At 36.7% G+C, this 13,900-nt stretch overlaps 1 protein-coding gene across 1 annotated transcript in view; it reads right to left on the bottom strand.

Annotated features, from left to right (window-relative positions):
• The window catches only part of LOC122078008, a 43,599-nt gene that overhangs the window by 16,933 nt on the left and 12,766 nt on the right, over positions 1–13,900 (bottom strand). Inside the window, exons 5-9 of the mRNA XM_042643885.1 lie at positions 9,306–9,375; positions 8,718–8,773; positions 2,678–2,728; positions 406–510; positions 264–308 (exon numbers count right to left, since the gene is read on the bottom strand). Coding sequence (XP_042499819.1) covers positions 264–308; positions 406–510; positions 2,678–2,728; positions 8,718–8,773; positions 9,306–9,375 — 327 coding nt within the window. The remainder of the gene's footprint in view (positions 1–263; positions 309–405; positions 511–2,677; positions 2,729–8,717; positions 8,774–9,305; positions 9,376–13,900) is intronic.

Here is a 13,900-nt window from a genome sequence, read left to right as displayed (position 1 = left end):
GGGGGTGGTGTGGGGGGGTCCTTTTCTTTTTTAATTATATAGAGTTAAGATAAAATGTGAAATTTCTGGTCTTCAAAGGAGAGGGAGTGGCAAGATTATGTTCCCCAAACAATTTAAGTACCGTGAAACAATTCAATGCTATCAATCATAATTTTAAAAATATCTATCAAGAATCAAGACTTCCCGTGGTGTTTCACCTAAATCGAACCCATAAAAAATATAACTAGAGAAAGTAGACAACATCATTACACCTATGAAATTACCTCCTGGATCCCACACTTGTTCAGATTATCACCATGGAATAGCGACTGCCATGTCAGGAACAAACCAAGTTATGATCTCTGCATAGAACATACTCCTATCTTCCATTCAGGCAATATATAGAATATAAATTTCTTGCCAAACCTGAATGTCTACTCGCAAGTACAAAGGTGGAGCTTCTTCCCACTCGTCTGCCATTTTTTGTATGTCATCTGATGTGAAACCATGCACATTCCTTGCAGCACAACCCTGTGCTTACAACAAAAATATTAAATTACTGGAAAACAGCACAAATAAAATAATTTCACAAAATTATCAAGAAAATGAGACGATGAGGATAAGTTAAAATTGCAAACAAGATAAAGATGTTATTAAACATTGGGGAGACCTAACACATAAATAAACAAAAAGAAGAAGCAAAAGCAATACAAAGTTAATCATTATCATCAATGCCACTATAATGGTTGTGAATGAAAATGATTGCCAATTAAGAAGTTAGCAAAGGTGTTAACACCATTTCTTAACAAGCTCAACCATGATTTTGAAACATATAATCTGATACTCCATGAGGCAGATCATGTCGATGAACCCATAAGATTGTCATGATCGTAGTTAACAAAAATGGGAACAGCAAAAGAATGGAAACAGACGGTACAGGTTTTAAACAGTGAAAATTTTCGAATGATACGGTAAAAAAAAAAAAGAGGAACGGTAAAAAATGGAAAACGGACGGTACGGGTTTTAAACGTGTAGATTTCAAACAAACGGAACTAAAAAAAGGGTAGTATAATCATATAAATTAAGGAATTATTACATGAATATCTGCATCTAATGTTCAAAACAACTATAATATCCAACATTAATGCATATACATTCCATGTCTCATATAAGTTCTAAGACATAGCATTGAATATCATCAAACACCAATTCTAAATTCATACACCACACATGTCCAAAGTCTTATTGAGCAATGTGACTAGGGTATGATGTTGTTCATTGTTGTCAACATAGTCAATACATTCTCAAAGTGATATATTTTCAGTTGGAGTTAGAAGTCATCACTTTAGAAATACTTTTCAGCAAATACATCAGTTTATAGCTCAATTTCAGGGTCCGTGCATTGAATTTGAGTTTAAGGTGATATGATGAGAAATATAGTCCATTGAGTTAGCTTCAAGTCGGTGAAAGAATCAGGTCGATTGGAGTTTGGGAGAGAAAGATATGGTCAATTAAGTAGACATTATGTTAAAAAAATCAAGTCTTCAGAAACGCCATAAAAACAGGAACGTGTTTTAAACGTGTTTAGAACGGGAGTGCTTGAAGTTTGCTGTTTTTTCCCTTATCTTTGGGAAGCATACGGTAAAACATGTTTTAAACGGTAAAAAACGGAAACGCGTTTAAAACAGATTTTGCTAACTGATAGCATTCATAAGAAAATAGCTCACTGAGGCCACCAACAGAGACCATAAGACTCAACTACAACCCAATTTTGAAATACATACACGACAACACACACATAGAGTTAATAGATGCTTTTAAAAGGGTGTAAAAAGGGCATACCCAGTGCACAAGACTCCGGCCACTGTGGAATCTGGGGAGTGTCATAATGTACGCAGCCTTACCGCCACGCTTCATGGAGAGGTTGTCTCCTGACACGAACCTGTGACCACTTGGTCACAATGGAGCAACCTTACCATTGCACCAAGGTCCTTTTTGGGTAATCAGTTCCAGTCCTCAGGTTTCAGAATCAGAACCAGCCCGTTTATCTAATCAGTCCAAACATGAGATCCAGAACCATTAAATAATGGGTGGGCCAGTTCCGGTTCCAAGAACTATCGCAGTGTCCAAAATTCTAAAAACTTTTACCTAAACATTCAAATAACCAAATATGCATTCCCAAGTATAAAAATAACTAAATATTCCTTCCTAAGCATACAAATAATCAAATATTCATCCATACACACAAATAACCAAATATCTATTCATAAGCATACCAAAAAAAAGAACCAAAATACTTAAAAGAAAATCTTCATCACAACGCATACCAAAGTTCCAAAATCCATGTCACCAACACCAAATATATGATTAAATACAAGTTTGAAAAAAGTCTTGGTGGTTCTGGTTCTAGCCGGTTCCAAACTGTTCTTTTGGTTCAGGAACTATTGGGAGACCCATCCTGTTTACTAATTAGTTCCAAAATTTAGATCCAGAACTAGACCAATAACTTAATGACTGGGTCCGTTTCAGTTCTTAGCGGGTCAGTTCCTGTCCGATGCCCAGTTCTGGTCCTAAATTAACACCCTTAGCTTCTGAGCCTAATGACAGAACTTTGAAGAGCATCACAAGGCCTACTCCCATCTTGTGCAATAAGGAAATATTAAGACCAGACAACTAAAGCAGGAGAAAAGAAACTCACCATAGGGTCCTTGTATGGAGCTTCTAGTAGGAACACTTCATAGCCTGACATCTGATACAGAGATAACGAACAGTAAGTACTGAATAAATCAACAACATACACCAAGTATTATGTTCCTTATGTAGTAGCATAAAAACTTGATTTCGCATAAATTACTTCTAGAAATCAACTAATTTTGTGCTTATTAGGATTTCAAAAAGTGCTGAAGCTTAAACATAATAAAGCAATGGTAAAATTTGATAGTACAGAGCAGTTAATTATACAATTGGACCCCATGTTTAATATTGGCATAGCTAGGTGGTGGTTGCATATTAAGCATATTCTCCTACACTGATCCAAAACATCAGCATATATTGTATCTTTACGGGATGGGTCACATCAGTATCCACTATGCACCACCTTTCAATGAAGGCATGAAGCAAACTTTGGTGAAGGTGTAGTCTCCTTTCCCAACAGGTTTCATTGAATTTTAATCTTGAAAGTCGTTCAAGCGGGACTGGATGATTTTGAGATGACAGTTACTGAAATGTCTTAACATGCTTTCCCAAGTCCAACAGCCTGGAGTCCCTGTGTAGTTCTATATAAATTTGTAAAGGAACATATTACGTTTTCAGCCTTTCCAGAGGCATTTCACTCATAAAGGGGGGCTCTTGTTCAGAACCCAAGTTGTTCTTAAGGAGGTCATCAATAATCAAATGAACATCTTCTTCCATGCACTCCACAACTGATCACATCTTTAAAAAGTATTGACCAGCATACATTAACAGTTGTCATATTGATTGATATAAGATCAGTCATCAAGACAGGCATTAGATCCCCTGATGAATACCACAAGAATTACCATAACCAAAATTTCAGGGAGCATCACAATTTCAAGGTTTCATATAGAAGCAATGATTAGTCCACTATAGGCCTTCTGCAGCTCAAGTCTCCTACAAGACCTTTTTTTCAACTCCCTTTTCAAAAGCTCAAGGCAATGTTTTATACTTGAATATCCAATGGCTAATCCCATTCATGAAACTCTTAAGTAGAAATATTCATGGAGAGGTCTCAATTGAAAAATCTCTTCTTTAGATGCCTTGACCAGCAAATAATTTGGCTAGTTTATTTAGGGAGTGTGGTCCTTGGCAAGGTTCTCTCAGAGTATCACCATCCCCATATTCCCTGTTAAAGATCCTACCACTAATGGTTGCGTCGCTAGGAGTATCCGTGAAAAGCTAGTGCTTTTTATGTTTCAGGAGCATATGGGTCCTTGCTTTTACATAGTAAAGAGTTTTATGTAACTGAGCATTGCTCATGGCTATAAATTAGTGTAATCAAAACCCTCCCAATGGATAGGGTTGAATGAATGGGGATCTTTTCTTAGTTTCAAGTGCAGCTACTGCTGCTTGCAATATCTTCTCTCATTTATTTTGGTTAATTGTGCCTTCCAGTTCTAAGTGGGTTCACTCCTGTTTCTCCTCATTTTATTCGTCTTCCCATTTTGTTCTTGCTACTGTTCTACATTTACACAGCTACTAGAGATACTACTGGACTGAATTGGAGGGCCTCTCAACTCACCATACAAAATCTGTGTGACCTCAGAACCTGGGTATGAATCCCTTCACCTTAGGTTGACCCTAATCCTAGAATTTTATTCCCTAAAGCCATCCCAGCTATGAAATATAACACTGAAACAACATCCCTGCAACTTCTTCCAGATCCAACTTTTGCAGAAATTGCCATTATTTTAATACTTGATTTTCAGGTCTGCCATTGGCTACTTTTGGAGGGATGGGAGTGTAGTCTGAAATTTCAGGTTGATCGATCTCTCACCTGCGATTGGCTTGGGTTCCCGTAAGTGCTGTTCTGCCTTTATCGTGAGGTAGCAGAACTAATCTGAGTGAGATCTCACCTAAGATGGGTTTGGGTTACCATAAGTCCATGAGTTGAGGCGAAGCTCTACAAACTTGGAATAGAATGTCTCAGATACGAGCCATGCTATCATAGTTTTAGGGTAGCAAAAGACTGCCTTGAGATCAGGGTAAAATATAAGGGATTTAAGGCTTTACGGATTGAAATTGGAAATTAGAAAGTTCCATTGACAGAATTAAGAGGTAAATTAAGCAAGAAAGTTGGGAGAAGTTCCAGAAGACAGGAATAATATGAAAGGAACACATATACCAAGGCCCACCATACTAGGTAACAAGAAATATAGAAATAACACGAAAAATTATGTATAACTAAGGTTCTTCCCATTAGAACAGACTGGATCCCTTCAACTGGAAAAGCAAAAGAACATGATCTTTCCCATGAAAAAATAAAAATAAAGATATTTTATAGTCCAAAAAAGATAATCTTCCACATAGATTCTCTCTTTTTGTTTTCTCCTCCCTGATAACCCCACTCATCCCATTTTTCTGCTCAAGAATTGATCATGCCTTCAAAAGGCATAAAAAGGAATATACAGGAATGAGCTAATAACAACAGACTATGCAATTACAAGCCTACCCTTAGATTTGTTTTATGCTTTCCAATGGCATGACTAGGAACTAGCACAAGCAGAGAGGATCCCCTCATGTACTTAACTTTTCAAACTTGAATAAATTAAATCTTAGGGCAACGGTCCCCAGAGCTGCAAGACATGGGGGAGATATCATGCATGCCACACCAATGGGTGTGCGAGAATTGGTCTCATTGATAGGAGGCCCACAAGGTCATGGAGGAGAGAGAAAATGCCAGGAGGAAGAGTGTTAGTTATGTGAGAAGGTATGGGAAAGAATCCCCACACTATCGGCATGGGGCTCTTTTTCCCTAAATCTTATTTACATTTTCAAACTTGTGTAAACTAAACACAGGAACACCTAGACATGGTTGGAACCTATGTACGCAGCACAGTCAATAAATCAAAGAGACATATCTAAAGTCTAAATCAGATGAAACCTAAGACATAACAAATCAGAACTACTACCCTCATAACCAAAGTTTAAAAAATAAATAAATAAACAAACCAAGTGGTTAAATGACTAAATCTAAGCTCCCCTCTCATGAAAAAGATAGCCACATCTTTACAATGGTACAGTTGGTTGGACCCATTTAAGGCTCCACGTGAGCCAATAGGAAGGCCAAGGGAGAGTACTAAGAATTTAGATCGTTCAATGATACCCATATGATTGGGGCTAAGGAGAGAAGAGGGAAGCACAATGGCCAACAGGCTGTACACTCATACTTAGCAAGTCAACATTCAATAAAATAGAGACAAAAATAAAGAAAAGCTTCAGTAATGAAAGAATGAAATCTCCATGAACGCACTTAACATGCCTCCATAAGGTTTTGACATTGAATACTATCCAAGAGAACCATATTTTTATCCTGGATTCCACAAACAACTACACTACCAGATATTTTACAAGATGCTGGTCGTCCAGCCCTTTAATCATGGTTCAAGAATTCCAAAATCTCAAAAGTTTCAGTGATTTCGGTGGACCTAGAGACGAAACCTAGTATTTTGGGAATTTCGGAAATTTCAGCCCAAATTTTGAAAATTTTGGCCCAAATTTCTAGCAATAACCCAGAAAAAAAAAAAAAACCTGGTTCAGCTTTCGGCCGTGGTCCAAAACCCGAGATTTCGAACCTTGCCTTTAATATGCCAACTACTAAAACATTGATCATGTGATTAAACTGGCATAAACATGATTGGCAAGATTAATCAAGACTGAAATCACATCAAGAAGCAAAAAAAGATTATTGATGACTGGATCCCACCCAAGACTCAAATTAGACCAAAAATAAAATTACAAAAACTCTCATAACGAACATGAGGAACAAAATTGTTGATGTATACATTTATGTTGCCCTTTCTTAACAGTTCTAGCTTTTAGGCTAAGATGTAACGCAAATGGTATCAAAGCAGGGAGGTCGACTGTTCGACCCCTGGGAAGTGCAATGGGGTATCCCAATACTTCTTTCCTCCAGGTGCCATGTGAAGTGTTTCCATGTGAGTGCGTGTCACATGCAAAGACCGTGTGTATACAAGCCCGCACGTGGGGGTGTAGATGTATACATTTATGTTTCCCTTACTTAACAGTTCGAGCTTTTAGGCCAAGTGGTAACGCACAAAAATACCAAATCAAAAACTAGATCATCCAATCCCACAATTTAGGATCCAGCTCTTCAGACTGATGTAACTGGCTAATCCAATATATCAAACTAAGCAGGTCCCATGGACAAGTATGCTTCTTTGATTCTTTGGCTATAATTTCCAAAAAGGAGCATATTTGTCTAACCAAAAGATAGGTCATTTTGGATTGTTTTCGCAAAAGCTAGTCAATGGTGATCATGAAATGAACATTCATAAGAGGCATAGAGGCCTGCATCACTGCTTCTACAAGACCTTTACACTGATATTCTTTCTTTGGAGAGAAAAAGGACATCTACCTAATCTGTGATGCTTTTACAAAAATAGCTGTTTAAAATTTTTGACACTAAGTTTTGGTCTTCTCAAATTTACTGTTAGTAGAGTTCAAAATCAGTCAAGGAACTAGCAAAATGGAGGAGCGCTTCAAGATTATTCCACCAATTAGATATTTTGATAGGATCATTATTATGGGATTAGCACTAAAAGAAGTTGTGGTCATCAGAACTATTATAGATTATCTTAGATACTGTTGTGAATACCAACGATCTAGCTTTTCTCATTAACCACTTCCAAAGTTTCACTAATGCAATTTTTATCTGCATAAATCTCTTTGATATGAAAAAACTAGGTGGCAGTGCTGTCATGAAAAATCACACCAACACCATAATCTACACCTTCGGAAATAACCACAAGAATAACAAAAAAATGCAGGAAATTCAATATCTTCACGGGTAATTGCTCTTCTTCCAGAGTGAACTGTATATTCCGCACTTTGTGCATTTGTCTTCCTAGGGAGGTTGGGTCTTCTTGCTTGTATTTCAGGGTCTGAGCTAACCTAACAACCCCCCACACCCCCCCCCCAAAAAAAAGGGAAAAGAATAATCATCATTTAATGATTTCTTCACCATGAACAGGACACACTAATATAGCTAAAAGGCTAACAAGAAAGCAAGAAAGAAAAAAGAATCTACCTAATCTGTGATTCTTTTACAAAAATATCTGTTTACAATTTTGTCTACAGGAATTGAATCGAAGAACTAATTAAAAAGCCACAAAAATACATGTGACTGATTCTAGTATTGTTCACAAAACCCACACAGATGCTCAACACTGCATTAAAGGAAACCAGAGGGGGCACGGAAAGAAGAAAAAACAATTTAATGTCAATATGACTGATTTTTTTTTTTTTTTAAATAACCAAAAACAGAAGCAACCTATCCATAAAATACAACTTTAAGATTTAATTTGCCGACTTAGCACAAAGTCATTCTAAAGATGAACCAGCAGAAATTTAACCATCCGCAAGAGCAATAAAAAGAAATTTATACAACTCCCTAACTGCACAGATGTGGATCTTCCCATCTTGAAAATGGACACTTTGAAGTGGGGGAATATGCAATGGGAGGTAGGTGAAATTGTAGGCTGGAGAGAAAAAAAGTACAGCAACCAAAAAATTGCAGTTCATTATTACATGTACAACGTTTGTGCAATCTTTTTTTTTTTATCAGAAGAAAAGAAATTACTTAATTACTAAAGTCACTGTCCATCAGGGTATTAGGACTATTACAACTTATAGAATACTGATATTGCTTGTTCTGTAGTGCCTCCTTAGCTAAAGTTTTTTAAGTGTCCCACGTACATAGAATTATCTACTAAGCAAAAGTCTGGGTAAGTGGGGTGATTCTCTAATTCTGTACATACTAATATTAGAGGTCTAGGCCAGGAGTCAAGCATATGGTTTGTGCAATCTTGGTAAGCTAAAAACAGCCAGTAAATCCAACAGATGAACATGGTGTGTGTCCACTATTCAGTCTAAATATGGATGATGAGGTGTGCCAAAAACATCATACATTTTTCAAACAGAGAAGAAAAGTAGCAGAAATACTCACAGAGGATGTAAAAAAGAAAGAAATAGGGGTATACCTTTGCAGTTGCCCAAAACTGAGCAAAATCAGCTACCCGCAGATTGCGGTCATCCACTAAGACGAGGCACAAATACCAGCAACAAAAGGGTCAATTTCCGAACAAAACTGCAACTGTAGTTAGTGAAAATGAAGGCAGTGTACCAGGCACCGCACTCCACCGCTGTCTATAACCACACTAAAATATTGAATTTTCTTAATGATGCAAATGGCCTAGCATCTACAGACAACTTAGCCTGACTATTTCTTGGGATAGCAATATTCTACTTAATATCCTAAAAGTGGTGAAGTCTTTAGGTGAGACAAATGGCTCTTAGATGGACTCACAGCAAGCATCAGGTGGGAATGCTCAAACATAACAAGTAGAGGTCCCTCGGTACTTTTAGTTGACAACTAAGACTATGACAAGTAAAAAAGTTTCAACATAAAGCGCAAGTGTAATCGCAAATCAAAACAAATGGAAATAGAAACAAATTAAGTAAAGTGGTCAAATGGCTAAAATATTGGCAAGGAAAAGTATGACACAAAGGGTGAGGAAATAATGGTCAATCTGCTTCCAATAGTCCAGTTTCTCAATAAAGGTTCATACCAATTATAACAGAGAAATTCCCCTCCTCAAGGGTCTTCTTGAATGCCTTCAACATGCTTGACCGATATGCCTGCCCAGATATATATAACTTCAAGATTTTTAAAATAACAATAACAAAAATAAAGAGAACAAAATATTTAGAAGACTTGCATAGATAATGCTTCAATCAAGACACAATAACCATTACATAGATCAGAAGATATGGCATAAAATTCCAAATTCAGTGAAATTGATAATAATCCCTCAAATCGTTTAGCCTAGACCACTGGAAGTTCTTCTTAACAAAAATCTGCCACCAAAAACAATCTGCAAGGTGAATGGCATCCCAAGGAAACTGTTTCAAACGTTGTAATTGCTGTTTTGACATTCATGAAAGCACCTCAGCATATGTACAGTCTCTAATTGTCAGGTTGTCAGGATATATCATCTAGGTTGCACAAAACAGTCTAGACTACTCTTGTCTAAACTTCACCAAGCTTCGACCGAAAAAGAAAAAAAACAAAACTTCACCAAGCAGGATAAAAACATACAGGGCCTTCAATGCATCTGAACATTATGAAATGCAGTCCAAATATGATCCAATCATGTAAGATCCAAACCCAATAGATCATACACATATTGTAAAAATTTAGATCTATTTTCTTTGGTAAGTAGATGTAGATCCATTTAGATCATACACAAAGTAAAATGCAGCTCCCTTTATAAACAGACCAAATTAATATCCACCTCGGAATTCATCCAAAATATATATATATATATATCCACCTCGGCAACAGAACGTCACATTACATACTTAACACTATTATATCTATGATCCTTTATGAGCTTACAGCACTACTGCTCTTGTTCTTGTAGTACAAATCGTTGACTCGTTGTAATGCAATAACATGCCAGGAAAAGGTTGTTTGGTAATTGATGGTTATGGGCCTTTTAATGTTTTTAACTGTACGCCCTTTAGTTTAGCTCGAGGGGGGGTACACAAATTTTAAGCCTTCTCCTAGTAGCATTAAGAGTTTGACATTCTAATTGATTGTTTGGACCTAGTCATAGACTCATATTAGGATTTGTGATGTTGTAACAAGTCTTTTGATTCCGAGTGAGTTTAGGAGTTCAATTATGCTCCTTTTAGTCTATTAATGATTAAAGAAAAAAACAAAAAAAACACTAGGTAGCCAAAACGAGATCTATACATGCACTGGAGGGGCTGGCAAGTTCAAGTCTTAGTAGGAGTCATATTTTGAGAGATCTACACATGCATATGTACAATGCCCTCTGCCAAAACAAGATTGAATGGAATAGAAGTTTGTTTTGACTAAGCGGTTTGGCCACTGATAGTTTTAGCATCAGCTAAAGGAATCTTCTTGTTCTCTTTTCCTCTTTCTATTGAATCCCTCTATTCTTTTCTGAAATCTAGTATTTTGCTTTCTCTTTTGATTCTCTCCTATATATTTTTCTGTCATTCTGCTGCTGCTTCTTCAATCCCTTCCTTACCCCCTATTCTCATTTTCTTTAATTTGCTACTGTTTGATATACATCGTTACCCTGTCCATTGTTTCTGCTACCATTCCTATAAGATCTGACCATCAGATTCGCATTTGTTCTTCCCTACTTGCATCTGATCTATCCTTAAAATCAAAATCCTGTGTTTTAGAATTTTCAGAATTCATCTTAATTTTCTGCTCCTTACTCATCCTTAAATCAGGATCTTTAGTTCTTCGACCAAGCCCTATGAAACTTGCTGAATAGTTTCTGTTCTTGTTCAACAAGTAACCCATTATTTTGACCTTTTCAACCAAATCTAAGAAATTTAATGACTTCTGACAACATATATGAGAAAAGAGGGGAAAAGGGGGGTTGCAGCTTAGGCAGGGGGTGCTTGCTAGCCACCTAAATCTTCACAGAAACAGAGGCTGGCCGAATAGAGTAGGGCGCTCAGAATTCAGTTTGGTGTATTTTTTTTTTTTTTTTTTGGGGGGGGGGGGGGGGGGGGTGGGGGGGTTGGTGGTTGGATGATTTGATGGGAAAGAAATAAGCCCTAATCTTTCAGTTTTCAGTTCCCAGTCAAACCCTCCTAGGACCCAGCAAAAGTGGGACTTACACAGGCTTATGGCTCTTTAGCTTTCACCTAGGCTGTAAACAGACTGAATATGGAGTGGATATAGGTAGCCCTGTACTTCTCTATCTCTTTAATTTCCGAATATTGGATCGACGATTGAGCATAACCAAGAACAGTTAAAAAAAAATTATTGCCAATGTAAGACGTATATTTGGCGTAAGCTCAGTTTTGGTATCATTTTATACTTACTATACCCAATACCCATACATACATAATTTCTGTAGGGAAATGAACGCTACCTGGTCACGCTGCCCCGGTGCCTAGACACAGAGGGTCCTATGGAACCCAAAACACCCACCCCCTCATTGGTCCCATGCTGGTGCAGGGGCCACACAACCAGAGAGCATTCAATTCCCCTTTCCATAAATTATACACAAAACATTATAATTTCTGCAATTTTCCAAACTATATAATTAATGTTATGTTGTAGACTATATAATGGTATACATGTCAACATAAAGAGATCAAATCTAGGCCTATTTGTACCCGAAATAATTGAATCGGCCACAAATCAGTCTTGTATAAATCTGATCCATAGTCAGCCTCTTTAAGCTCAACTTAGAAGTAAACTGGAGTCCCTCTTTTCTTTTTTTCTCCCAACTAACCTTCAAATAGGAATATAAATAAGATTAATATAGTTCAATATATCTTCACTACAAGGCTCGAAATTTCGCCAAAATTACTGAAATTAAATGACTATCAAAACTAATCTGCGATACCCAGCACAACCACCGTAGCCTTCTGCAGTTATGGTCTTAATGGATAAATGGACTCATAGTTTAGGATTACCGAACCTACAGAACAATTACAGGTTCTGTGGAAATTCCATCTCACACAATAAGATTTCTAATTTCCCCCTCTTGCTTCTCGCTGTTTTGTACTTCCTCTTGGCCTATTGATGCTTTGCAGCTCGCCTGCTATTGTTTTAGCATATAAATCTTGCATTTCTTAATATAATCAGTATCCATAGATATATTCATGAATCAAATGCTGTACTTCTTAACAGATGGTATCAAGACATATGGAAAGTTTCACATGCACAGGCACATGACATCTTCAGAGGTCTCCAGCTGATAATAACAGTCTTAAACTTCAAGGGATCTCCATTTCTTTTTCCAAATGTGAATCATTTGATAGAACATCAAGCCCATTCTCGTCTTGTCCATGGATCATGAACACAGTATTTTATAGGTTTACAACTACTAATAAATGCCTTACACATCATGAAACTCACCTTTTTTTGTAGATATGAATAAGGTAAGTTCAAGCATACATGCATCACATAAATAGATAATGCAGAACAGTTCCAAAATAGAAGAACCAGAACTGACTAGTGAACCAGGAACAGAGAAATAAAGCAGCTTAGGGACAATGTAATAACTTGAGACAGAGAGATCAGAAAGGCTAAATTCCCCTGGTCAAGTATTAATCTGAATGAGTAGATTATCTCTGCAGAAAATCTCAGCAAACAGGGTAGGCTTATGCATGTACATCTATTTATTTTTGAACTGGACTGACTAGGACCAATTCCAAGACAGAATGAAAACAGAAACAAAACTAAGACTGAAAAAAACAGACCTATCAACCAGCCTAATAAAACTCCTAGATTAGCTAAGATCATAGTTGTCACGGCGCCAAGGCGAACCAAGGCGGTGGAGGGTTGTCTAAGCGCTTAGGCGAGAAGGTACCCGGCTTAAGGCGAACAAGTGTTATTTTTTATTTTCCCTATTTTCTAACATTATTTAGTAACTTATATATACCTTGTATCATAAAAAATCAAGATTAAGCCACATCAAGTCATTAAAAATCAACATTTAGCCACATCAAATCATAAAAAATTAACATTAAATCATATTAAGTTATAAAAAATCAACATTTAGAGAAATGCTCTTATTCTATAATAAGTTTGACTGGTCAAATGATTTTATTTTTACATGAGACTTTTTGTAATAGTTATAACATAAAACCAACTTTCTAACAAGTCTAAGATTACTAAAATCTGAGTTGCAATGACAAAGTTATGCTTCAGTCAAACTTATTTTTAAGTGCGCGAATACTGTTAAAATCGCCTGAATGAAAACAATTTTATGAATATCAAAACAAAATATTATTTTACCGGACTTTTGGTTTTTAGCAATGTTTTAACCTGATAAAATTTATAAAATTTTCATAATAGAGAAAAACCCCAGCATTTAAAAGTTGAAAATCGTCCCTATAACAAAAATCCAGTTTTTGTTCTTGGACTAGGGGGTTGACTTTTTATCCTTTTGGAATTTGATTTTTAAATTATTTTTATTGGATTCAAATAGGGGGTATTTGCTTATTTATGAATAATATCTTAAGTAAATGAAACATTTACTTGAATGGTATTTGGCATAAATAAGTGCCAAAACACAAGGCGACATGCAGTGCAACAAGGCGGTTGTCGCCTAGGCCCCAGGCAAACCGCCTGGACGCCTTGACAACTATGGCTAAGATT

The sequence above is a fragment of the Macadamia integrifolia genome, chromosome 5 (assembly GCF_013358625.1).
Source record: "Macadamia integrifolia cultivar HAES 741 chromosome 5, SCU_Mint_v3, whole genome shotgun sequence".
In the NCBI taxonomy this organism is placed as follows: domain Eukaryota; kingdom Viridiplantae; phylum Streptophyta; class Magnoliopsida; order Proteales; family Proteaceae; genus Macadamia; species Macadamia integrifolia.
This window is presented reverse-complemented; position numbering and strand designations above follow the sequence as displayed.